The sequence below is a fragment of the Pan paniscus genome, chromosome 18, assembly GCF_029289425.2.
Source record: "Pan paniscus chromosome 18, NHGRI_mPanPan1-v2.0_pri, whole genome shotgun sequence".
NCBI classification, from domain to species: Eukaryota; Metazoa; Chordata; class Mammalia; order Primates; family Hominidae; genus Pan; species Pan paniscus.
The window spans coordinates 1,245,377-1,270,674 of NC_073267.2; the positions used below are offsets into that span (position 1 = coordinate 1,245,377).

At 60.3% G+C, this 25,298-nt stretch overlaps 1 protein-coding gene across 7 annotated transcripts; it reads right to left on the bottom strand.

Annotated features, from left to right (window-relative positions):
- Positions 1 to 72: 72 nt before the first annotated feature.
- LOC106633874 (uncharacterized) lies at positions 73 to 12,069 on the bottom strand. Of its 7 annotated transcripts, none has more exons than XM_055099493.2 (6): positions 10,527 to 12,069; positions 8,363 to 8,621; positions 6,949 to 7,872; positions 3,457 to 6,277; positions 3,178 to 3,324; positions 73 to 705 (listed from the first exon to the last, which is right to left on the bottom strand). In XM_055099493.2, exons 3-4 carry the CDS (start codon positions 7,171 to 7,173, stop codon positions 5,474 to 5,476), a joined length of 1,029 nt encoding a protein of 342 aa, XP_054955468.2. In that variant the 5' UTR covers positions 7,174 to 7,872; positions 8,363 to 8,621; positions 10,527 to 12,069; the 3' UTR covers positions 73 to 705; positions 3,178 to 3,324; positions 3,457 to 5,473. The 7 variants fall into 7 exon arrangements, 6 of the variants coding, with proteins under 6 accessions (XP_054955468.2, XP_054955467.2, XP_054955466.2 ...); XM_055099492.2 differs by having other exon boundaries at positions 73 to 2,130; XM_055099491.2 differs by having other exon boundaries at positions 73 to 3,076.
- Positions 12,070 to 25,298: the final 13,229 nt, after the last annotated feature.

Consider the following 25,298-nt stretch of genomic DNA (forward strand, 5'->3'; position numbering starts at 1 on the left):
CATCCACCCACCCACATACCCAACCACCCATCCATCCACTCCTTCATTCATTCATTAATTCATTCAGTGACTGTTATGTAGTAGGTGCTGAGCTTTAAAGGAGAAGGAGATAGACTCGCCCTGAGCTCCCTCAATACATCAGGAAAGGGCAAAACAGGACACATACAGGGGACCATAAGAACCAGTACAGGGACCCAACCTGCCTTGTGGTCAGTGGAGGCTTTCTGAGGAAGCGGGGCCCTTCAGATGTTTCCACTGAGTCTTGAGCAGGGTTCTGGTGAGTCTTGTGTTCACAAGGATAGATGTTTCCAATGAGTCTTGTCTCTGAGCAGCTCATCTCTCATTCAGTTAGATAGCATCATCCTTCATTTCTTCACTCAGTCTGAAGTATCCTACCTGGATGGCTCCAGCTTGCTCTTTTCTCTCTGAACCTGAGTGAGTGGTAGTGCTTAGGAGACACCTGGGACAGGTCTGAGACATGCCTGAGGCAGGCACAACCACCGATTCCATATGCAGCCCTCTCACAGCTGTGGGTCCCAGGACTCAGTGAGCAGTAGGGTGCCAAACTCATCCTGGTTTGCCTGGACATTTCCAGTTTCTGCAGTGAAAGTCCCATGTCCTGGGAAGCCCCTCAGTCCTGGGAGAACCAGGATGGGTGATCATCTAGTGGGCAGGTATGGAAGGTTCGACACTGCCCGTGCCCATCTGTGGAGAAGAACATGCTTTGTGGTGTGGATGGTGGAGTGGGGGTAGAACATGAGCCATGGCTCACAACATGAGCCATGTGTCCCTGGGTGGCCTTACGAGCTCAACAAGCTTGGGGCCATAACTGTCCTTGGCCTTCACCCACAACCTAAATTATCCTGGACACAGACCAGATACTCAATGAGTATTTGCTGAATGAACAAATCAGTGAATGAGTGAATGAATGAATGAAGGTGAAGCAGGACATGTTTGCTCCAGGCAGAACAGAGTCAAGTCTCTGAGATATTTCAGAGCATTGAACAGAGCATTGAACCAAATGAAGGCTCAGTGGTAACGGAAACAGGCTGGGCAGCAGCAGGAAGCTCAGGGTCATCATCGCTCTCTTTAAATTGCTCCAGTGGTGAGAACAATTTCTACAGGAGACCCACTGGCAGGAAGGGCAAAGGGGTAGCTAACAGGGAGGTAAGCATGGCAGAGACCTCAGGAGCCCTAGGCAGATCTGTCATCTGGCAGCTATTGTGGGTTCTGTGCAGGTGGAGTCATTGCTAACTGGGGGGCCCTGAGTGCATGACATGGGACACCTGCCTGCTCAGCTTGAGTACATCATTAGGACTGTGGTTAATGCTAATGACTGTGACCTTGAGTTATCAAGACATGGTAGAAGTATGTGTCAAGCTCATTTCTCTAAAAGATGCAGCACCCACTAGGATGGCTGAAGTTCAGAGGGAAGACATCCAGTCCTGGTGAGGACATGGGCAAGTGGGGCCTCATCCTCCTGATAGAAGCTTGTATTGCTATTGCACAACCACTCCAAAGATGGTTTGTGGTCCCACCTAGAGCTAGCATGCCAGTGACCTATGACCCAGCAATTCTGCTGCCGGAAGTCCACCCATGTGAAATGCACGCTTGTGTTCACCAGGAGAGAAGGTTCTTTGTAGATCTCAAACAGGGAACTTTCCACACACCCCTCAAGAGCAGGTAGATAAACTATGGTCTTTTCCCACTCTGAGATCCAGCTCAGTAACGAGGAGGAAACAGGCAGGCATGCTGAGCCCCTCCTGCAAACGAGCATGCTATGTGGCTCATTTACATAAAGGTACAAGGTGATGTTTTTTTTTCCAGACAGGGCAGTGAGAAAAACAGTTCAGGGCAGTTTCTTCCAAAATCAATTCAGAGCTATGCAGACCTACTGGAAAGCCAGGTCTCCAGAGCGGCTGGGGGTCCTCCCACTGAGTTGTGGGTGTATCCCCCCAGCTCCCAGCTAAAAGTCAGGCCACCTTCTCTCCAGAACCCAGGGTCCACGTTCTGAAGTCTTCACATTCTGGAATGTTCCTCTCTACTCTGCAGATGCGAATAAAATACCCCAAAACAGGTGAGCTGCCATGAGGGCAGCCATGGTTACTTTCCGAGGCATCGTGGGGGCACCTGCAGGAGTGAAGAGGAAGGGAGCAGGCGAGGCGGCTCGCAGCCACCCGATTCCCCTGCACAGTGAGTTTCTCATCTCTCTAAGTACCAGGGGATGTCTTGGCCGGGGAAGAAGATTCTGTTAGAAAGAAGAGACTTAGCCTCTGTCAGGGCTTTGGTGCTCACCTGTTCTGAAATGGGGCCCTGAGCACCCCAGGGTCAGGGCTGGGGTGGGGGCAAAGGGAAAAGGAAGGGAGTGGTGGCTGTGACGGTGACAGTGATGATACGTGGGAGGGCGTCTGGGTGCTTGGTCCTCCTCCAGCTTGATCTCAACAAAGACATGGAAGGCTCATGGGGCTGGTGCGAGTTTTCACCCCATTTAACAGAAGAGGGACCCTGACTCCACTTCTTGGTGATTTACCCACAGTCCGCCCCTCACAGCCGGGGCCCAAGCCCAGGAAGAGGAGTGGTGGGGACCAGGCCAGGGTCTGCTGCCCTGCCAAGGCCGCAGCACGCCCGGGGCCACACCAAAACCTCTACCCCTGCATGGGGCTTCCTCCCTCTCAGGGAGGAGAAGGGAGCGTGCTATGTCTCTGAACGGGAGGAGGCTCTTGGGTGCAGACCCCCAGAGCTCTATCTCCCCACTGGACACGCCCGGGCAGCATCTCCTGTGCCCTGTCAGCCCCCAGTCCCACACCGGCCCCTTCAGGGAAGCATCCTCAGGCGTTTTAGGGAAGAGGAAGGTCTGTGGCTCAGAGCAGCCCCTGCTTCTCCCTGGGCCCCCGAGGGAGGGTCTGCAGGAACAGATGGCCGCCCAGGCCGGGTCCTATAAGCACATCCAGTGACCAGGCATCTCTGAGAGCTGCCGGTGCCTGCAGGGGCCCTGGGTGCTGAGCCTGCCCGCCTCCTCCACGGTGTCCAGCGCGGGAGGTTGCCGGCGGCAGGAGCGGCAGGGAGGCTGGGCAACCTGAGCAGGAAGCAGCCGGCTGGAGCATTTCCTTTCATTAAATACCCGCCCAGCTCCCCTCCCGGGAAGGAGGCAGGTCACAGGCCGTCCCCGGGCCTCACCACTTCAGGAATGTACGCGGTGTCGGGGGAGCTGTGGTGCCGTCACCGGGAGGAAGACAGAAGCTGGCGTGGCGGAGGTGGGCGTCCCCTCCCATCTGGCAGAAAAGTCATCTTCTTGCAAGGCGGGGATGGAGCCCGCTGAGCTTCCTTTGAAAACGAGACAGATGACATTTCAATCTTCCATGGGGTCTGGAGGCCTCACCCCACCCCCGCCTCCCGCTCCACATGCCCGCCTGTGAGGTTCAGGGCGCGGCTCCCCTGGGGAGGGCTCCCTGTCACCTGTTCCTCCCATCTGAGAGCTCGCCAGAGGACTGTGGGTGGCAGCGGGTGCGGTAGATCCGGCGTGTGGGCGCGGACTGCTCCTGCCTCGCTGCCGCGGTGCCCTCGGTTACCAAACAGCCTGCGCGGGGGCTGGTTTGCAGGAAGCCCCCAGAGAGTCCCCACCCGAATCCTCCTTTATTTTAAATCTGTGAAGCTCATGTCTGCAAAACCCACCCCCGATCCCCCAGCCTAAGCTCTGAAAATGCTGTGGGAGAAGGGGCTCTGCTTCGAGTCGGATGGGTGGAGGGACCCTGGCTGGGGCAGCTCCTGGTGGTCCCTGCTGGCTGGCTCGGGCCAGGCCTGCCAGGAGCTGGCTGAGACACCGTTACTGTGTCTGAGAAACGGGCGCCCTGGGCCCCCTGCATGGCGTGTCAGAGGGCAGCGGGACAGACAGCAGGAGAGGAGCCAGTGGCTGGAACCAGGCAGGTGGCGCCCAGAGCCAGCTGGAGAGGCCCACGGGAGGCATGAAGGCTGCTGGGTGCCAGGGCAGTGCTGGGCCCAAGTCAAGAACCCCTGGACAGGGCTCAGACTCCAGATCAGGGTTCCAGGCCATGACCCTGGCAGGTCCTCACCTGCAGTGATGCCAGCCTCGCAGGACCCATGGGGGGAAAGGGGGAAGGGCATAGGTGCCCTTGGTGCCCACAGGAGGCCCTGGGAGCTCTGGAGCAGGCAGGAGGTGCACACCAGGTGCCACACAGTGGGAGCAGTTGGAAGCAGTGAACTAGATTTGGGGACTGCCTCCTGGGTAGGTGCAGGGCAGAAGGAATCCAGCGAGCAGCAGCGTGAGGGCCCCGGCCCAGCCCGTTTGTGCAGATGGCCAAGCACACCCAGCGTGGGGGTTCTCCAAGGCCCAAGGAGGTTCTTCTCTCTAAGGAGGACGGCGGGAAGGCCCGGAGGCCTGGGCAGCTGGTGCCGGTGGGGAAGCAGGCAGGGAGGAAACTGACAGGTGGCATAGGAGCCCGGGTGAACCACCTGGCCAGGACTGAGGAGGGAGGCCACGCAGCAAACTGCACCCAGATTTCAGAAAGAAAGAGGAAGGGGGAAAGAGGCCAGCTGGTTCCACAGAGCAAGCCGGCACTGGCATTCGCTGGTTCCCAAGGGGCCGGATGGGAACCGAGTCGGATCATGTGCCTGCCCCTGGCATGTGGTGGAGGACAGGTGGAGGGACCCCAGGTGGGGCAGCTCCCGGTGGAGCAGCTTCTGGTGGTCCCTGCTGGCTCCACCCAGATCTTTCTAGAAACTGCTGCCTGAAGGGGACATTTCTCTTTCTGGGAGGAGGGAGAGTGGTGTCCACTACCCTGGGCCCTGGAGTGTCCTTGGCCCTGAACCTGCCTCTCCTGCCCATGCCTCTCTCAGCTCACATGCTGCCTCCTCCTGGAAGCCCTCCTAAACTGGCCCAGACAGAACCCTCTGATGGTCTCCTTCAAGGCCATGGTCACTGTCAGTAATCACTGTGAGGGGTGGGACTGCGTGGGTCCCAGTTTCCCCATCCCCAGGCTGTTCCTCCGTGAGGTCACAACTGACCCTGGTGCCTCATGCCAGGCACACGGAGCTGCTCACCAGCCCCCATGATCAGCTGAGCTGCTTCAAGCCACTGAGGGGTGGATGGAGGCTGGGCTTTGGGCCAGAGTCTGGAGACGCACTAGTCATGTCCTGGCCCCTGGGCTGAGCTCAGGACAGGTCCCCTCGAGCTGCTGGAGCCAGCAGTCATGAGCCAGCAGTCATGAGCCAGCAGTCAGAGGCCGATGTCGGGTAGGGCTCTGTGGACCTGCAGGGATTCCCAAGAGCAGGGAGGCTCTTCCGGGGCAGCTGAGCCAGCAGGGGCCAGGCAGGTCCGGGCACTGTGGGCTCCCTGGGGCTTCTGAGAGCCTGGCCTGGGAGGGTGGCAGGGCCTTTGCCCCCTGGGGGTGCCCACACTTTGGCACACCTGCTGGTGCTTCCCTGGCCCTCCCTGATGCCCGCAGGCTCAGGGCCCTCAAATCAAGATGCATGAGGCTGGGACTCCATTTAACCTCAGACAACACTGAGGTGGGGCCGGTAGCTGCAGAGCTGAGGCTGCACCTGCCGCCCCCTGTGAGGGCCGCGTCCCGGCCCTGGGAAGTACCGGTTGGGAGGTCACTGAGCGCAGTGTCTCCCGACCCCAGGAAGGTTCCTGAGTTTGGGATGAATTCCTTCTCCCACCCAAGTTTCTTAGTGACCTTGACAAGTGGCCCGGACAGCTGGTTCTCCAGCCGCGGCCAGAGGAAGAAGTGCTGTCGGCCATGGGACCGGGGACAGGGACCCCAGTTCCCTGACCTCCAGCCAGGAGCCCCAGGCCCTGGCGATGCCATGTGCACAGCGCACTCCCCGTGGCCTCGGATGGGTGATGACCTGGGTCTGGATGGGAACCTCGCTTCTCGGCCATGTGGGTTAAACTCGGGGATCTCGGCCTGCTTTGGAAAATTGAAACCGTATGTTTGCTCCTGGAGCTCCCCAAACCATTTGCACCTGGACTCGGGAAGCTCATTTGGACACAGATGCCGTTTCTCCCCAGGAGATTTGATTTTCCCTGGAATGCCAGCAGGAAAGTCGGTGGGAAGCCGGGTTGGGGGTGTGGGAGGGCAAGCAGAGCGGGGGTGCAGGGAACAGGTGCCCCCGGCTCTGTGCAGTGGCTGTGGGTCCTGGGCTCCTCACTCGGCCCATCTGGGCTGCTCCTCTCCTGAAGAACAGGCCGTGCAGAGCAGGTTTCACGGGGTGGACACACGTCCCAGCTCATCACATGGCGGGGGCTGCTCCTGGCCTGGAAGGAAGGACAGCAGTGCGGTCTCCATGACTGGGGAGAGGGAGCTGATGGCTCCATTTGGCGGGGGGGGGGTGGCCGGGAAAAGCCCCCGGGACCCTGACACCGGCAGCTGTCTAAAGTCCGTGAAATCCCAACCACCGCTGGCCACGGCATCCTGGGCCCCGATGCGCAGGCTGCCCAGTGGCGCCTCTAGGAAAAACTGCTGGGTGTGAGGGGCAGATATGGGGGCTGCGAAGTGAAGCCTGGAGGTTGCGGAGTATCCACTGGAGGATCAGCCTGTCGGGGTTAGGCCCAGGGGTCCCCAAGCTGAGGGATGTTCAGGGCTAAAGCCAGGAGAGTCCCAGGCAGACATGTGGACGGTGGGTCTCCCCTGTTCAGCTCCCCAGGCGCTGGCCTTTCGGGTCTGGAGGTGCTGCCCCTCCCATTCAGCGGGGTAGGGCCCTGCCTCAGTGCCCCCGGGACACGGCAGCTATGAGCACCTGGCTGGAGTGCTGAGGGCCTCCCAGACCTGGGGCCCAGGTGGCTTGGAGATGCCTCCTCAGCTCAGCATTTACCATGGGGTAGGCAGCTCCAGATGCCTGGAGCTGAGGGCCTGGCTGCGGGGGTGTGGCAGTGCCACATGGCTGCCCAAGTAAAGTGCCATGAGCCGAGTGGTTTAGAAAACAAACCTGTCCTCTCACAGTTCTGGAGGCCAAAAGTCTGAGATCAAGGCTTGGGCAGGGCCACGCTCCCCAGTGAGGCTCCAGGGGAAGATCCTTCCTGCCTATTCCAGCTCCTGGTGGCTCCAGGTGTCCCTTGGCTTGTGGCCACGTCACTCCAACCTCTGTCCCGGCTTCACGCGGCCATCTCCTCTGCATGTCTGTCTCCTCCTCTGCCTCTATGAGGACACTCATCGCCGGATTTAGGTCCCACCCAGATAACCCAGGATGACCCCACTGCAAGATCTTTTGATCAATTACATCTGCAAAGACTCCATTTCCCAACCAAGCCAGAGTCACAGATTCCCAGGGTCAGCTGTGGCCACCGTTCAGCCTGAAACATGCCGCGTCACCTCACCCAAGCCTCGCATCGCCCCGTGAGGAAGCCACCATGGAGGTGAAGTTCAAGTTCTCACCACCTGCCCTGTATGATTTCTCCTCCAGGGAACCCTGGGTGTCCACGGAGGGGCCGATGGCTGTCCCTGGCCCGTCATGGGGCCCCAGCTCTGACACCTGAGCTTCTGAATTCACTTGTTTAGTTTTTCAGGAACATTTTTTCCTTCGGTGCCTTTCCAGGGAGCCCCAGGGGTGGGGGCGTGGAGTTCTCCCCTGGGCCTCCGAGGGGCTTCTGCTGCCTGAGGGGTCCGTCCAAACTGTAGCTCAGATCCGCCGCTGCTGCCCTCCTGGCCCAGCGGAATGCTGGCACCTCCGGGAGCTCTTGGCAGTGAGCCACGTGGTGGACAGTCCCTTGCTCTGAGGGCCCTGTCACCTGGGCACAGTTCAGGGTCCCTTGGAACTGGAGATGTGGCAGGAGGGAGGCCCAGCCCCCTTCTGGGCTCCCTGAGGCTCCACTGAATCTTTGGAGGGGAGAGACGCTGGATTCCTGGTGGTGACCTGAGGGCTCACACAGGTAAACCAAGCAAGACCGTGGGTCTGTGGCACCCCGCACCTGTGCACCTGCCGCAGCCCCGATGTCCCTCCCCGGTGAAGGGACCCACACCTGTGCACCTGCCGCAGCCCCGATGTCCCTCCCCGGGTGAAGGGACCCACGGACGTGGCTCATCCATACCGCGGAACGTGAGCCATGAAAAGGGGTAGCCTCAGCTCAGCCACCGCAGGGAAGGACTCAACACACGCCGAGCGGAAGAGGCCAGGCCTGAGAGGCCACCTGCGATTCCATCTGCGGAAATGCCGGAAAGGGAGGTCCGCAAACGCAAGAGCTGGACTAGGGGGACGGCCGAGGGGCGAGGGGTTTCCTTCCGGATGAAATTGCCCCAGAACGACATGCAGGGCGTGGGGAGGTGGCTGCAAGATACTACGGCCCCGCTGGATGCCACAGCACCCCATGCTGTGAAAGGCTAATTCTACACTATGTGGATCTCACCTCAATCAAACAATTGGAAGATTCCCAGCAGCTGAGATGACTCACGTTCGGGGGTGACTCATCCAGGCCACCGGCATCGCGTCGCTTAAAGACAAGCCTGACCTTTCCCCAGAAGCCTCAAGATCACAGTGGCCTCCCATGGCGGAGGGCAGTGCCCAGGGGCTGGTGTTCATCCAGGGCACAGGACAGGCCTGAAGTGCAGACATTTCCTCTGCCAAGCAGTGGACGCAGGCTCGGCCCCCGCTGGCCAAGGGCGGCTCTAAGTTTGGAAAAACGAAAGTCCCGTGGCAGAGTGGGCCCCTGGGGTGGGATCCTGGAGCCAAGGCTGGGCCAAGGTGTGGGTTGAGAGACCCGGGGGCCTTCCCTGCAGCTGGCATGGAGTGATGGGGAGGGGGGTGCTGGGTGGAGAGGGAGCTATAGAGGCCACAGGAGGGGTCCCCAGCCTCCAGCACCATGGCCGTGGTCTGGGGGGCATCCTGGCAGCCCCATGGAGTGGCCGTGTCCAGGGACTGAGCTTCAAATGAGGAACTGTGCGGGGTCCAGAGACCCTGCACTCACACGGCTGGGCCCCACCTGCTGCCACAGCCCCCTCATGGGCCTCGCTCACACCCACTCCTGCACATAGCATGCAGCCCCACAGCCCCACGAAGCCCCACAGCCCTACGCCAGACAGTGTCCAGGCTTTGTGGAAAGTGCTGCTCTGACGGAAGAGGCCTGCGCAGGTCCTGCTGGCCAGGAGCCCGGTGGTGGTCCCGGGAAGGGGTGGATGGCTGCCAGCTGCTTTCCTGGGAAAAGCCCAGAGCCCCTCATGCCCTGCACTCCTCTGATGGAAGCCTGGACACGGCACAAGGGGACGCCCTGGAAAGCCCTCGGCACGCGGTTGGGGTGGCATCAGGCCTCACGAGCCAGGGCCCATCAGAGGCGGAATCTGACCTGGGCTGAACTCGGGCCCCCAAGGTGCACTGGTTGAAGCCTTAAAGGAGGGACACGGGGGGCTGCGACCCCACAGGCTGCTGTGCTTAGAGGAGGAGGCAAGGTCAACGGCAGGCACAGAGGGACCAGCCCGAGGGCCCCTCAGGGGTCTGGAGGGCTCTACCCCCCGAGGTCGTCCACTGTCCTGGCCCAAGGACCCTCTGCTGCCCTGTGTGGACCCCCTGGGCATGAAGCACATAGGGCAGTGGGTGGCACTGACGGAGCAGCCTTCTGGAATGTGCCGCCCTGGCTCGTGCCGGCCCCGTGTGTGGCCCCGGGAGCTCAATTTCCTGACAACACTCAGTCCTGAGGTTTCCTGGCCCCTCAGAACCATTGATGAGTGTTTTGTGGTTAAGAAAAAAAAAGAAAACAAAACCAAAACCTGTTATTTTTTCCCAAGGTGAACGTGAGTGCCCTGTGAGGAGGCCCAGGCGATTTCCCACCCTTCACATGCGTCTCCAAGCCCAGAGCACGGCAGGCACAGGAGTGACCAGCAAGCCCGGCCCCAGCCCCAGCCCCACTCCTGGGCCTGGGTCAGTATTGATTCAGGGAAGGTGGCTCCAGCCTTGCCCATGGTGGGGGGAGCGTGTGGGGTGCCCCAGGAGGCTGTCCAGAGAGACCCCTGGAGCCGGGTATCCACACAGACACGCAGGCAGGGAGGGGGCAGAGATGGGGGAGTGAGAAGAGATGGGGGCTGGGCGCCGTGGCTCATGCCTGTTATCCCAGCACTTTGGGAAACTGAGATGGGTGAATTGCTTGATCTCAGGAGTTCAAGACCAGCCTGGCAACATGGCAAGACCCCATCTCTACAAAAAATACAAAAATTAGCTGGGCATGGTGGTGTGTACTTGCAGTCCCAGCCAATCAGGAGGCTGAGGTAGGAGGATCACTGGAGCCCAGGAGGCAGAGGCTGCAGTGAGCCAAGGTCACACCACTGCACTCCAGCCTGGGCGACAGAGTGAGACCCTATCTCAAGAAAAAAAAAAACAGATGGGGAGGGAGAAGAGATGGGGGAGGGGGTAGAGATGGGGGAGGGGAAAGAGGGAGAAGAGAAGGGGGAGGGGGTAGAGATGGGGGAGGGGGCAGAGGGACAAGAGACGGGGGTGTTCCTATAGAGGCCCCAGGTTCACCTGGCCCAGCTGGCTCTCTCCACAGCATCCTGAACCCAAGGACTTTTCAGCTTCTTGCTTACCTCCTAAGACGGAGAGCTCACTCCCTGTGCAGGCCTCCAGTGCTGGGGTTGGGTAGCTTGGAGTCTGGCAAAGTGTCTGATTCCTTCTTCTTCCTTCAGCTGTGCCCCCAGGGTCTGGAGCGACAGAGCTGGGCGTGTTACAAAGCCCCTCACCGTGTCGGGGCAGGCGTGCTGGGGACGGAGCTGGGCACCAGCTTTTGTGGTCCTGTCCAGCAACCCCCGCAAGCCTAGCGAGGGAGGTGGGTGTGAACAAGTGAGTGAATGGAAAATGGGCAGATGGATGTGTGGTGTAGACCCAGGAGGACTCGGCGCTGCTTCTGTCTGGAGAGGAGTGAACCCGCCCCGCAGCACCCGATTGGCAGGTTTTCTTCCAGCCTCCACGGTGGCCGAGCCAAGTGTTATAAAAACACAGGAGAGTACGTCAGAACAGGCAGGGCCACACTTTGCCGCAAGGTGACAGGTTAAACAAATCCCTCCTCAGAATTTACTGCCTTCATTTTTGCTTCAGAGCAAGGCCCTGCCACGGGATGTATTTCATGCAGAAATATCTCCCCTGAGCGCCCTGGGGGGCAGGACGCCTGCTCGCAGAAGGCGGCTCTAGATTTTTATATGAACAAAGGGACCGTCCTGGCTGACACGGTGAAACCCCCTCTCTATTAAAAATACAAAAAATTAGCCGGGTGCGGTGGCGGGCGCCTGTAGTCCCAGCTACTCGGGAGGCTGAGGAAGGAGAATGGTGTGAACCCGGGAGGTGGAGCTTGCAGTGAGCTGAGATTGGGCCACGGCACTCCAGCCTGGGCAACAGAGCAAGATTCCATCGAAAAAAAAAAAAAAAGACAAAAAACTCACCCAAACCAAGTCCTCTACAGAAAGACATTTGTAAAACTTACTTTCCAGCCACGAGTAAATTAGCGGGTAAAAGGGAATTTCCATCTGAAGTGGGCAGTGATGATTTTATTTCTTGATTGTGTGCTGATTTTGTTTTTTGGAAATGGTGTGGGGAGGGGAGGTGGTGGCACTGGGGGTCTGTGCCATGCTCCACCGTCCACCAGGAGCTCGGCCCCTGCCTCCCTCCCTATCAGGAATGCGGTGCAGGCGTTGGCCCAAGGGCATCACAAGGCCGATGGGACTTTAGAGAGAGCTGGGGCGGAGCTTCAGGGACTGGGCACGTGGGGTAGGATTTGGGTTATGAGAGGTGGACCCCTCCCCTGCGTCCACCACTCAGCCCCCAGCCCCCGGCACCAGGGGAGGGCTCTGTGCTGGGACAGCTGATGTGGGCTCTTGGGACTGAAGGGATGCTGGGCCTTGGATGGGTCCTGGGACCTGTCCTGTCCCTGCAGCATGTCAGCCGGTTCAGCCTCACATCCCTGCTCCCTCTGCGGCCACCTCCCAGATGGAGCCCTGGAGCTGCGCAGGGGACCTGGCCACCCCACCCGCCCTGTCCACGGAAACCATCACCCAAGCTTGGAGCTGCGCAGGGGACCCGGCCACCCCACCGGCCCTGTCCACGGAAACCATCACCCAAGCTTGGAGCTGGGCAGGGGACCCGGCCACCCCATCCGCCCTGTCCATGGAAACCATCACCCAAGCTTGGAGCTGGGCAGGGGACCCGGCCACCCCATCCGCCCTGTCCATGGAAACCATCACCCAAGCTTGGAGCTGCGCAGGGGACCCGGCCACCCCGTCTGTCCTGTCCACAGAAACCGTCACCCAAGCTTGGAGCTGTGCAGGGGACCCGGCCATCCCGTCTGTCCTGTCCACAGAAACCGTCACCCAAGCTTGGAGCTGTGCAGGGGATCCAGCCACCCCGTCCGTCCTGTCCACGGAAACCGTCACCCAAGCTTGGAGCTGTGCAGGGGATCCAGCCACCCCGTCCGTCCTGTCCACGGAAACCGTCACCCAAGCTTGGAGCTGTGCAGGGGATCCAGCCACCCCGTCCGCCCTGTCCACGGAAACCGTCACCCAAGCTTGGAGCTGTGCAGGGGATCCGGCCACCCTGTCTGTCCTGTCCACGGAAACTGTCGCCTGAGCTTGCTCCACGTTCCAGACCGGGGCAGCGGTTTCCCCAAGGCTCCATGGCCGTGGGATGTGAGGGCCTGGAGCCTTCCCGGAGCAGGATGGAGGGGAGCAAGGCGGGAGGGGTGGCAGACAGCGAGTCCAGTGCCTTCTTCTAGATGGAGACAGGCTTTGGTGCTGGGGGGCAGAGGGCTGGGTCCTGGGATCATGGCAGGACAGGCCCTGGTGGCCAGCCCGCTAAGTCATCCCTCCCAGGCCTCAGGGAACATGGCAGGAGTCCTCGTGCCTCTTGGGAGCAGACCTGCAAAGGCATTTATTTAGGGCTCTGGGGTGCGGCCAAGGGAGGCTGGAGGAGGCATTTCCCAGGTGGCAGCTCCTGTTCTCTCCTCCCCGAACACCAAGCATGGCCAAGGGGGATCCTGGTGCCTCTCTGCTCCGGTGGGTGTGAGTCACCGGGGCACACAGGGGAGACCATGGGTGGCGGCTGTGCCTCGGTCTGGTCAGACGGGTCATGTCTCCACCAGGCGCCTGAAATAGCTCTCTGGGGCATCCAGCTCAGGGAAAGGGGTGTGGGCGCCCTGCAGGACGGACGTGGCTGGAGCTGCAGCAGCCCTGCCAGGTAACTGGGACCCAGCCGAGGGTCACACTCTCTGGCCCAGAAGCCAGGAGCCGACCATGCCCCATCCCTCCCCATTACAGCCCCGCATCCTTCTCCCACTCCTGCTCGGCTCTGCCGTGCCCTCGAGGGGAACCTGGCCAGCTTGGTGCCAAGTGCTGTCACTCCCAGCAGGCAGCGTCCTTCCCATGGCCCAGGAGGGGTGGGGGTTCCTGGGATGCTCCCACCTGGGCCTCCAGACTCTAGCAGGGATCCCTGCTGTCTGAACCCCCATGGCTGACCCCACGGCCCCTGGCCCCGTTTCCTGGTACACCCCATCTCTGTCCCTGGTGGAGCTCCAGCCCTTCATTCCCCTCTCCTCATCACCAAGTCCCCGGGCCCAGGCTTCCCGGTTGGGCAGTGGAAAGCCAGGACATCCTTGGAGGACCCAGGAAGTCCCTTCAAGGGGGACCATGATGGCCGAGGCCCCAGGACCTCGCAGGGTGATGGACGGGGGTGGACGTTGGTGCCAACCAGGCAGTCTCCAAGCTGGGCCGAGTTTTGGAAATGACCTCGTCTTCCAACCTTCCGCTTCACAGACACAGGCACAGAGGGCAGGGACCTGGGGCCCGTGGGAGGGATGGCCTCTGAGAGTCTCCAGCGAGGACCCACGGGGCGGTGGCCATGATGAGGGCACCTGCGTTTGTGTCTGGAGCTGCCATACGAAGCACCACCAACTAGGAGGCTCAGGACAACAGAGAGCCCCTCACAGCTCTGGAGGCCAGAGGACCCCTCACAGCTCTGGGGGCCAGAGGGCCAAAGTCCAGCGGCCAGCAGGGCTGGTTTCTCCTGAGACAGGGAGGATCCTCCTGGCCTCTGCCAGCACCTGCTGCTGCCTGTGCTCCCTGGCTGGCGGCCGCATCGCTCTGCCTGCGTGTTCGCGGGTCCTCCGAGCCTCTCCTCTCCTCCTTATAAGGGCACTCGGGCTAAGACCCACTGACCCCATCCTGGAACCAGTTACACCTGCCATGACGCTGTTTCCAAATAAAAGCACGTCCTGAGGCTCTGTGGACGTGAGTCGTGGGGGACACTGTTCAACCCACTACAGTGCCCAGTTGTAGTTCTGGAAGTTAAGGTCCAGAGAGATGGGGGAGCCCCCAGACTCATCCATACCGGGGACCTGTCACAGACGGGGACCCCAGACACTGGAGGGAGTGACCTGGTTTTAGGGGGTCACCCAGGGAGCTGGAGAACACAGGGAGCTGGAAAGAAGTGGTCAGGGCTGCTGCCTCAGGTGGGCGTCTGCCAAGGAGACTGTGGAGATCTCAGGGGTGGTGAGAGGCTGAGGGTCCATGAACCAGGCCGGATGGCAAGCCAGAATCGGGCTTTGAGAGGTGGCTTTGGGCTGTGATTTAAATAAAGGAAGGGGCCAGGTGCAGTGGCTCATGCCTGTCATCCCAGCACCCTGGGAGGCCGAGGCGGGTGGATCATATTAGGTCAAGAGTTTGAGACAAGCCTGGCCAACGTGGCGAAACCCTGTGTCTACTAAAAGTACAAAAATTAGCCGGGTGTAGTGGTGGGCGCCTGTAATCCCAGCACTTTGGGAGGCCAAAGCGAGTGGATCTCCTGAGGTCAGGAGTTCGAAACCTGCTTGGCCAATATGGTGAAACCTCATCTCTACTAAAAATACAAAAATTAGCCAGGCGTGGTGGTGGGCGCCTGTAATCCCAGCTACTCGGGAGGCTGAGGCAGGAGAATCAGTACAAATAAATAAATAAATAAATAAATAAATAAAGGAAGGGAGCATTCGGGGGAATGAGTCAGGGAGACTCCAGGCCTGGAGGATGGGGCAGGGGTCAGCACACCGGGGTCTGCGGGCAGTGGAGAGGCAGCCAGGGCAGGCCCTGCACGCAGCAGGTGCTCAGAGGATGCTAGCAGGAAGCACGTTGCTGAGAGGAGGGCGAAGTGTCAGCGTGGGGCTGGCAGAGGGAGACGCCAGCGAGGCAGGGCTGGTTGGCCCAGGAGCTGCCCCGGTGCCAGGAATTTGGGTGGGCAGGAGCCCGAGAGGTCCCATCTGCGCCCACCTGTCAATCCCAGGCAGCCCCAGGCTCTGGGGTGGAAAAAGAGAGGAGCAGGTTGTTCCCAAGGGAGGCCAAGTGCCTCCAGGAGGCCGGGCGACCACACAGCCTGCAAGTAGAGGGGAGCCCGGCCCCAGTGCTGGCGGAGGAGCAAGTGTGGGGGCTCTGGGGTGCGATGGGGCACTCGGAGTCCCCAGGAAGGGGCATGGGGCACACGGATCCTGAAACTCAGTGTGTGAGGGAGAGGGGAGACAGGTCTGGAGGAGCCAGGGACACCGGGAGGGGCTGGGCATGGGAGCCCTTCTAGCCCAGCCAGCGACGAAGGCCCACAGGGACCTAGGAGAAGAGGAGGTACCCCGTGTGTGGGGCGGGGGCCGGGCCGGCCTTGCACATTGATGATGCTTGCAAGTGGGCCTCTGGGGCCGAGCAGGGCGCCCCGGGCAGTGCAGAGGCTGTGCGGGGACCTCTGCAGGGTCCTGGGCTGCCTCTGTGCCTCTCAGCTGAGTGGGGGATCCAACGCTCCCAGGCGACTGTGTTCACTGTGGATGGAGGGGTCCGGCCTGAGGGGAGTGTGGGGGGCGTGGTGGGGGGAAAAGGCCACCAGGAAGCGCTGCTCTGTGGCAAAGGCGGCAGGGAGGGGGACACAGCTGCACAGGTGGGGAGCCTGGTGTCTGGTCCCAGCCCGCTTCTGCTTCCTTACCCGGCAGCTGCCCAGGCACAGCCGCAGGGAAGCCAGGCTGCGTTCACGGCGTCTCCAGGAGAGACAGGGCCCCTTTCCGGCCCCCTGTTCAGCAAGTCCTCCCCACGGCTGGGGGAGGGGCCAGGCGTCACAGCGACCCGTCTGTGATTGTGAGCCCATAAAAGTGGCTGGTGGGAGGCCAGGCAGAGGCAGCGGCGGGCTCGGAGGGGCCCTGAAGGACATGCCCCGTGAAAGTGGAGGGCCCAGGCGGCCACACGGTGGTGACCCCATCGTGCAAAGCACTGCCCATTCCCAAGTGGAAGAATGTGTGGAAACGTGTGTGGCTGCGACACGGAACCCAGCGGCAGCCGCTGCGTGTGTGTGGAGGGGCTGCGGCGTGTGGCCCCCGGGTGGCTCCAGCCAAACGGGCCGAGCTGAGGCTGTTCCCACTCGGGGGCCGCCCACTGTGTGTCCACATGGCCGTGGCCCCGTCCCGGGACAGGGCTGATCAGGTTGCCCTGCACTGTTGTGGCTTCGGTGTCTGTGGCAAAATGAGACCCCTGCCTCTGAGAGACGTGCGGCAGGCGGGGCAGGCGGCCTCAGTCCTGTGTGTGCCTTGCCACAGGCTTTTGGCTTTGCTGGTCTCCAGGCACATGGAGAGACAGACGCTGGCCAAGTGCGTCCTAGGCTGGGTTCCAGGGTGGTCCCAGGAGCGCCGGCAGTGAGCAGTTCAGGGCTGTGGGTGCGGGGCTTGGTCCAGCAGGCAGGAGCAGCCCGCCCGGGTGAGCCTCCCTGGAGGGAGACAGAGGAGACACAGGGCAGAGATGCAGGGCAGAGACATAGGGCAGAGACTCAGGGCAGAGACATAGGGCAGAGACGCAGGGCAGAGACATAGGGCAGAGACGCAGGGCAGAGACATAGGGCAGAGACGCAGGGCAGAGACGCAGGGCAGAGACTCAGGGCAGGGACACAGGGCAGAGATGCAGGGCAGAGACGCAGGGCAGAGACATAGGGCAGAGACGCAGGGCAGAGACATAGGGCAGAGACGCAGGGCAGAGACGCAGGGCAGAGACGCAGGGCAGGGACGCAGGGCAGGGACATAGGGCAGAGACTCAGGGCAGAGACATAGGGCAGAGACGCAGGGCAGAGACGCAGCGCAGAGATGCAGGGCAGAGACATAGGGCAGAGACTCAGGGCAGAGACACAGCGCAGAGACGCAGGGCAGAGACACAGCACAGAGCGGCCAGGGCAGAGACGTAGGGCAGAGACATAGGGCAGAGACGCAGGGCAAAGCGGCAGGGCAGAGACGCAGGGCAGAGCGGCCAGGGGCCCAGAAGCTGGAAGAGGCGGGAAGGACCCTCCCCTGAGGCTTCCGGAGGGAGCACAGCTCTGCTCACACCTCGATTTTAGGCCTGTCTCCAGGCTGCGGGAGAGGACATTGCTGCAGTTTTCAGCTGTGCCATTGGTGGTACTCAGAGCTGGCATTCCCTTCCTGCAGGAGCCGGCCCCGGCGACCCTCACTCCACTATGGCAGGCGTCCCCCGCCTGTCTCCGCACCGTGCCTCGGCCCTGCTCTCGTCCCACAAGGGCTGGAGCTGCCCCGACTCTCCCAGGGCAGAGAGACAAACGGGGGAGCAGGAAGCAGAGTGACCGGGAATGTGCCTGGCGGTCAGGTGGAAGGCCACAGACCCCCGAGGAAGCAGACGTCGTGTGTGGCCTGCCTTGGCGTCCAGGAGACCATCTCCTCCGGTGGGGTCAGACCACAGAGGGGCCCTCTCTGTCTCTGCCCCTTTCCCTGGTGTGAGCAGGAGCACCCGGGCGACAGGGGCGCCTCTTCCTTGCTGCCCCACCCAGAGGGCAGCACACAGCTCAGGGCAGGAGGGACAGAGACCTTCAGGCCCGAATTACCTCCGGCCAACACTCAGCCTGCCCTCAGGACCTCGGGCCACCGTGGTCCTGCCCGCCCGATATTCTTCCAAGTCACCCTCAGCTTCGAGTCTACTTAGAAAGGAGACTCCCCATGGCAGGTTTGGGACGCTGGTGGGGTCCCTTCGTGTGCGCATTGGAAGAGACGTGGAGCCTCCAGCAGAACGATCTGAGCACCTGATTCCGCACTGGGGCCGCAGCACGGGCTCCCTTTCGGGGCGTTGGGGGCCACGCTTTGCCCCTCTGTTTAGTAACACTCAGGGGACCCTGTAGGCAGGCAGGGTCTGGGGGATGGGGAGTCTCAGAGCAGCCCACACCCCAGCATCTTGCTGGGAGCTGGGGAGCTGGGTAAATCGGGAAAATCCATCTCCAGGGCTCCCCTGAGGCTGTCCCCATTCCCAGGAAGGCAGGGATTACCCCACCCTCGGCCGGCCTCTGCCTGCCTTTCCCAAGATGATTCCAGAGCCCAGCAGCTCCTCTGGGACCCACATGGACTAGGCAGGCGGCTGGAGCGCTGTGGAGCACGGGGAAGGGCCATGCGAGCCTGGGACCCTCAGGCTCAGGACACCATCCTGGTGGCTGCTGATGGGGGTCAGCATTCTGCCCCTGCATCCTGCCCCTCTGCCCAGGGTCCTGAGGACTCACCGGGCTGTGCCCCCACCTGTGTGCCCTCCCCATGTCAAAGAGCAGGCGGGGGCGCCTGACAGTGTGAGGCCGAGGGTCCAACCCTCAGCCCCATCCCGGCCCCAGGTGGTTCCTGAAACTTGTGGGACCAGAACCTCCTGTTGGCTGAGACCCCGGGGGGGTGGTTGCAGAGGTGGGGCTGGCCTGGGAGTAAGCGGGGCAGGACACCTGCGGGGTTGCTGGGCCTCAGGTGGGCAGAGGCTGTTGGGGGCCTGGAGAGCCTGGGGTGACCTGGGGGCAGGCTGGGGCGGGGGATGAAACCCACAGGTGCCCCCAGTCAGATGCACACCCAGGACACACGTGCACACACAGGACACACGTGTGCACACCCAGGACACATGCACGCACACCCAGAACACGTGCACACACCGGACACACGTGTGTGCACCCAGGACACACGAGTGCACACATAGGACACACATGTCCACACCCAGGACACACGTGTGTGCACCCAGGACACACGAGTGCACACATAGGACACACATGTGCACACCCGGTACACACGAGTGCACACCCAGGACACACCCGTGCACATGGAGGACACACACGTGCACACACAGGACACACACGTGCACACACAGGACACACGCGTGTACCACTGTGCAGCCCTGCGCCCCCCCCCACTGCGTCCTGTTGCAGGCCTGTCTTGCTGTTCCATGTGCTGCCCTCTGCCTGCACGCAGGTGCCCATCGCCAGTGGGGCTGGGATCTTCCTGTGGTGCTCTTTGGCCCCTGCATTCTGCCTGCCTAAGTGGCCCCTCCGGCTGGTCCTGAGCATCTGCTTGCTCAGCTCTGTCCTGGGCTGGGCTGGTGGCATCGAGGAGGAGCTGGCTGGGCGCTGGGTGAGGCAGGACCAACCCAGGACAGGTGTCCAGCTCTTGACAGGAGCTCCTGGCCCAGGCTGGTGGCTGGGGAGGGGCTGTAGCTGCCAGGGCTGGGAGCGCCTCCTCCACCTGCATCGGACCGTGCTCCGGAGGCCACGGTGCTGTGGAGGGTGGTGGCGGATCTTGGGCAGGCAGAGGCTGCCAGGGGGCCTGGGCGGGGCCTGGGGTGACCCAGGGGCAGGCCAGCGGGCTGTGGAGACTGGTGGTGCTCCAGAGGCCACAGTGCTCTGGGCTTAGAGCAGCTGCACCCGGAGGCGTGCCCTGGGCGTGGGTCCAACTCTGCGTCATGGAGGTGGGGGGCAATGGATGCGCCCCCCTTCCTGGCCTCGGTGTCCTCCCTGTAGCTGGGATGGCTGAGAGGAGAGGGGAGAGAGGATTGGTTTAGGGGACCTTGCCCAGGAAATCTTATGATCCACTCTGGACCCACTACGGGTAGGGAGCCGAGTTGTGGGCCCAGGACACCCCTTCTGGCTGGGAGGAAACGGTGGAGGGGCCTGGAATTCCTCCAGGCCTGGGGGTTGCTGGGAGCCCTGATTTATGGCCCCAGCGCCTGCAGCCCCCCTCCTGCCCTGACAGTTCTTGTTGCAGCCTCCAGGTAGGAGGTGTTGGCGGGGCCGGGGCTGGGGTGGTTTCCAGGTCCCCTCTGCCCATCCTAGGCTCAGTCCTGTGAGCTGAGTGGGTGAGCTGTGTCTGTGGGGCTGGGCTCTGTGTGTGGGCTTCTGAGGGGTGGCCTTGGGCCCCTGTGAGTCTCGGTCTTCCAGTCCGTGGAGTGGGGTGGACTTGTTCTCTGATGCTGGCCGAGGGGGCCTCCTACAGCGGGGGCTGTGGCCTCCATGGGTCCACCTGCCCATCTGTCTGGCCAGCCTGCCCTGCTGGAGGACTCTCAGTGCCCGAGGCCGGCTTCCTTGTTCACCAAAGGGAGAACAGAGCCATGCCTCCCTCCCAGCCCTGAGCAGGGCCTGTGCCGGGAGGGGCAGTTCCCCTGGCCCAGAGTCGTCTCCCTGTCCCAGCCAGGCTGGAGGTGAGTGGGACGAAGGGGTCCCCAGGGCAGGTGCTGCCGGTGAGGAGGAGGGTGGCTTCTCTGAGGTTGCAGCGAAGGACGGCCAGGTCTGGAGAGGATGTGGCCTGGCCAGTCCTGACGCCGGAGGTGACGTGGCGAGGGCTGGAGGTGGCTCCTCCTGGGAGGCTGCCCTGGGACAGAGGTCTGGGCTGCGTGAGTTGGGCCTGGCCCACTCTCCGTGGCCAGATGCCACACACCCCCACGTCTGCTCAGAGCAGAGGGCAGGCCAGCAGCAGGTCGGCAAGGCCTGTAGCCCTCAGGGCCTGCAGCAGAACATAGAGCACACTCAGCCCACTGTTTCCCATGGATCCCTAGAGCCCCAGCACTGCTGAGATAGTCCCCAGGCCTCAGTCCCACCCCCAGACACACACACGCACACACGCACACACACACAGAACTCTTGTCGCCCAGTCTAAGCCAGCTCACCCGGCGGGAGCACATTCCTGCAGGCCCCAGGGATGCTGGTGTTTGAGGATTGTGTCGAGTCCACTGCAGAGGTTTCCAGAAGAGCCGACAAGAGGCGGACAGGGCGGTGGACAGGGCGGAGCTGCACTCGCGGGGGTGGGCGCAGCCGTCCTGGGAGCAGGGGTCTTGGCTGAGGACCCCGGGCCCTTCTGCTTTGAGCTGTGGGTCTGAGGGGCCTCCGTGTGGGGCTGGCCCTGGGAACTGTGGTCACTTGAAGCCCACTCCTCCTGCTGATGTCCACCCAGGGACAGGCCTCCTCCAGCAGCTGGCCTCAGAGAGACAGCCGTGTGCCCAGACCCACAGGTTGCGTGCTTCTGCTCTATACAGCCTTCATGGGAGACTGGGGTCTCCCCAGCCAGGGCACCAACAAGCGCCCAGACCCATTCCTGGCCCTCGCGTTCATAAAATCCTTGTGGCTTGAAATATTTTTCAGACTTTAGTCGTGGTGGTTGTTGGAAAGGGCCAGCTTCCTGCTGCAATGATCCCTGAATCCTCTCCCCAAGCTCTGCAGGCCTGGTCTGATAGGTCACCCACAGTGGCGTCCCCTTGAACTTAAGAGCAGGCTGCAGGCCAGGCGCGGTGGCTCACGCCTGTAATCCCAGCACTTTGGGAGGCCGAGGCGGGTGGATCACCTGAGGTCGGGAGTCCGAGACCAGCCTGGCTAACATGGTGAAACCCTGTCTCTACTAAAAATACAAAAATTAGCCAGGCGTGGTGGTAGGTGCCTGTAATCTCAGCTACTCGGGAGGCTGAAGCAGGAGAATATTGAAACCAGGAGGTGGAGGTGGCAGTGAGCCAAGATCACACCACTGCACTCCAGTCTGGGCAACAGAGCGAGAATCTGTCTCCAAAAAAAAAAAAAAAAAAAGAACCGGCTGCAGAGGGCCCTGGGTTGGAAAGAGGGGGCATGTGGTGGCCCCTGCAGGGGGTGACATCCTGCGGGGGTGACATCTGCCTTCTAGGGAATAAGACCCTGAAGCGGGCAGGTGGGCGAGGTGGGGAGGCCTCACAGGGCTGGGAGCAAAGGCTCCAATCCCAACCACTGAGGTGCTGGTCTGGCTTCTGCCATGTATCAACTGGTGACCTTGGGCCTGCCTCAGTTTCCCCATCTACATAGCCCTCCTCCTGCCCGGACCTTGTTGGGATTAGCCAAGTTGACACCTGACAAACACCTGGGCACACTCAGCGGAGTGAATCGTCCACAAATGGTACCCCACAGCCCCCCATACTGTGGGTGTTTCCATCTTTGCTTTGCCCGCCGGGAAGCTCTGTGTGGAGTGTGACCCACCCTGGCACTGGCTGCCTCTTTAGGGTTCTGGGCACTCTCTGAACTTTGTAGTTTCTTTGGCATTTTTTTCTTTCCTTGTTTGCTCTTTATTAATTTTTTCATAATTTTATTTCTCAGACATAATTCACATAAGAGTCACCATTTTAAAATGTACAGCTCAATGATTTTAGCACACCCACTAAATGTGCTGGAATTGTGTAACCATTATCACAATTGATTTTATTTCATTTTTAATTTTTGTGGATACACAGTAGGTATATGTATTTATGGGGCACATGAGATGTTTGGATGCCAGCATGCGGTGCGAACTAAGCATGATCCGTTTTAGAACATTTTATCACCTCCCAAAAGAAATCACCTAACCTTGGCCAGGCACGGTGGCTCACGCCTGTAATCCCAGCACTTTGGGAGGCCGAGGCGGGCGGATCACGAGACCATCCTGGCTAACGCAGTGAAACCCTGTCTCTACTAAAAACACACAAAAAATTAGCCGGGCGTGGTGGCGGGCGCCTGTAGTCCCAGCTACTCGGGAGGCTGAGGCAGGAGAATGGAGTGAACCCAGGAGGCAGAGCTTGCAGTGAGCCGAGATTGCGCTACTGCACTCCACCCTGGGTGACAGAGCGAGACTCCGTCTCAAAATTTTAAAAAAATCATAAAAAATAAAAACAAAGAAAGAAATCACTTAACCTTTAGACATCAGTATTTCCGGATCCTCCCACTCCTGATTCCCCCAGCCCTAGACAAACACCAATCTGTTTTCTGTCGCTGCAGGTTTGCCTATTCGAGACATTTCACATAAATGGGATCACACGATGCGGGGCCTTTTGTGTCTGGCTTCTCCCACTGAACTCATGTTTTTAAGGTTCATCCATCCGGTAGCAAGGGTCAGAATCTCGTTCCTCTGTGAGGCTAGTGTTCCACTGCGTGGGTGAACCGTCCCCCATCCATTCAATTGTTGGTGGATGTTTGGGTGGCTTTCATTTTTTTTTTTTTTTGACTATTGTGAACAGTACTATGAACATCCATATACAAATGTGTGTGTGGACATATATTTTCAGTTATCTTGGGTAGATGGCTAGGAACGGAATTGCCAGGTCATGTGCTAATTCTAGGTTCCGACTTTTGACGAACCATTAAATTGTTTTCCAAACTGGCTGCCTCATTCTCCATTCCTGCCAGCAGTGCGCGAGGACTTGTTTCTCCGCATCCTCACCAACACCTACAGCCTGGTTTTCCTGACATAAGCATCCTCATGGGTGTGAGGTGGCCTCTCATCGTGGCTTTGATTTGGGTTTCCCGGGTGGCTGGTGACACGGAGCATCTTTTCACGTGCTTGTTGGCCACAGGTGTATCTTCTTTGAGAGATGTCTGTTTTGATCCTTTGCTATTTTAAATTAGGTGGTTTGTCTTTTTATTTTATTTTATTTTATTTCTTTTTTCCTTTTTTCTTTTTTTGAGACAGAGTTTCGCTCTTGTTGCCCAGGCTGGAGTGCAATGGCACCATCTCAGCTCACTGCAACCTCCACCTACCTGGTTCAAGCAATTCTCCTGCCCCAGCCTCTCGAGTAGCTGGGATTACAGATGCCCGCCACCACGCCCGGCTAATTTTTATATTTTTAGTACAGATGGGGTTTCGCCACGTTGGCCGGGCTGGTCTCGAACTCATGACCTCAGGTGATCCACCAGCCTCGGCCTCCCAAAGTGCTGGGATGACAGGTGTGAGCCACCGCAACCGGCCTTTATTGTTGACTTGTAAGGGCTCTTTATGTATTATGGATATTATATATCCCCTTATCAGATAAATGACTTGCAAATATTCCCCCCATTTGGTGGGTTGTCTTTTTACTTTCTCGATGGTGGCCTGTGAGGCACAAAAAGTCTTTAACTTCAAATATCTCTCTACATTTTGTGTGCCTTTTGTTGCTTTTGGTGTCCTTATTTATTTTCTTTTTTTGAGACAGGGTCTCCCTTTGTCACTCCCCCAGCTAGAGTGCGGTGGCGTCATCACCGCTCTCTGCAGCCCCAACATCCCTGGGCTCAGCCATCCTCCTGCCCCAGCCACCTGGGTAGTCAGGGCTCCAGGTGCACGCCACCACACCCGGCTAATGTTTGTATTTCTTATAGTGATGGGGTCTCGCTATGTTGCCCAGGTTGGTCTCAAACTCCTGGGCTCAAACAACCCTGCCTTGGCCTCCCAATGTGCTGGGATTACCGGTGTGAGCCACTGTGCCTGGCCTTTATTCATTTCTATGTGGCTGAACACATTTGGTAAGGATCCCAGGCCCTTGGTGAGCTGGGTGGGTGCAGACACACATGCGTGGATGGAGCCCAGGCCCTTGGTGAGCTGGGTGGGTGCAGACACACATGCGTGGATGGAGCCCAGGCCCTTGGTGAGCTGGGTGGGTGCAGACACACATGCGTGGATGTGGGCATGGGCAGGCACAGGTGTGGTGGGAAGTGTGCCCAGCGTTAGGTGTCAGGGGAGCTCAGGAAGATTGAGGCAGTCAGGGAGGACTTCCTGATGGAGGAGCCTGGTCCTTTGAAATGTGGGGTGGGGACCTCGCCCCACATTCAGTCTGGTTCGGGGGTGGGGCCCCCAGCCCCCCTCACATTGGGGGTGTGTTCCCCTCCTCCTTTTGGAGCCCAGCCCCAGGTTGCAGGAACAGTGAGCAGCGAGACCACAGGGCTGGAAGCACACGGGGTAATTAATTTTGACTTACAGGAGCTGTCTTAAATTGGATAGAAACTGGCGAAAATAGGATTAAGAGGGAAGCTGAGCCAAGAGCAAACAGAAGGAAAACTCCCCGAGAGCCGGGCGCCTGGCGGGGCTCTCGGAGCAGCTGAGCGGGAAGAGGCACAGGACATTGCTGGGCGATCGCGTCATGTCCGAAGGCGGCCTCCCCGTGCCACCCCACGGGAGCGGCGGCCGCGCTGGCTGGGAAGATGGGAACGCGGCACTCTGCCCTCCCTGCAGCTGGCTTATCTGCGCTGAGCTCACTCGATTCCGAGGATTAATTTGGAAACAATTAAAATTCTGTGCAAAACAAGCAGTGGGCTGGGCCGGCCAGCAGGCTGGCACGCACGGAGCCCTTTCATCA

What these genes read in the sequence shown, in the direction of transcription:
- LOC106633874 (XM_055099493.2), bottom strand. Translation starts at nt 7,173, where the DNA reads ATGAGTGTCCTCATAGAGGCAGAGGAGGAGACAGACATGCAGAGGAGA. An exon ending in CCAGAACTGTGAGAGGACAG is followed by an intron (nt 6,278 to 6,948) that starts GTTTGTTTTCTA and finishes CCTTCCTTCCAG; the next exon opens with GCCAGGAGCAGCCCCCGCCA.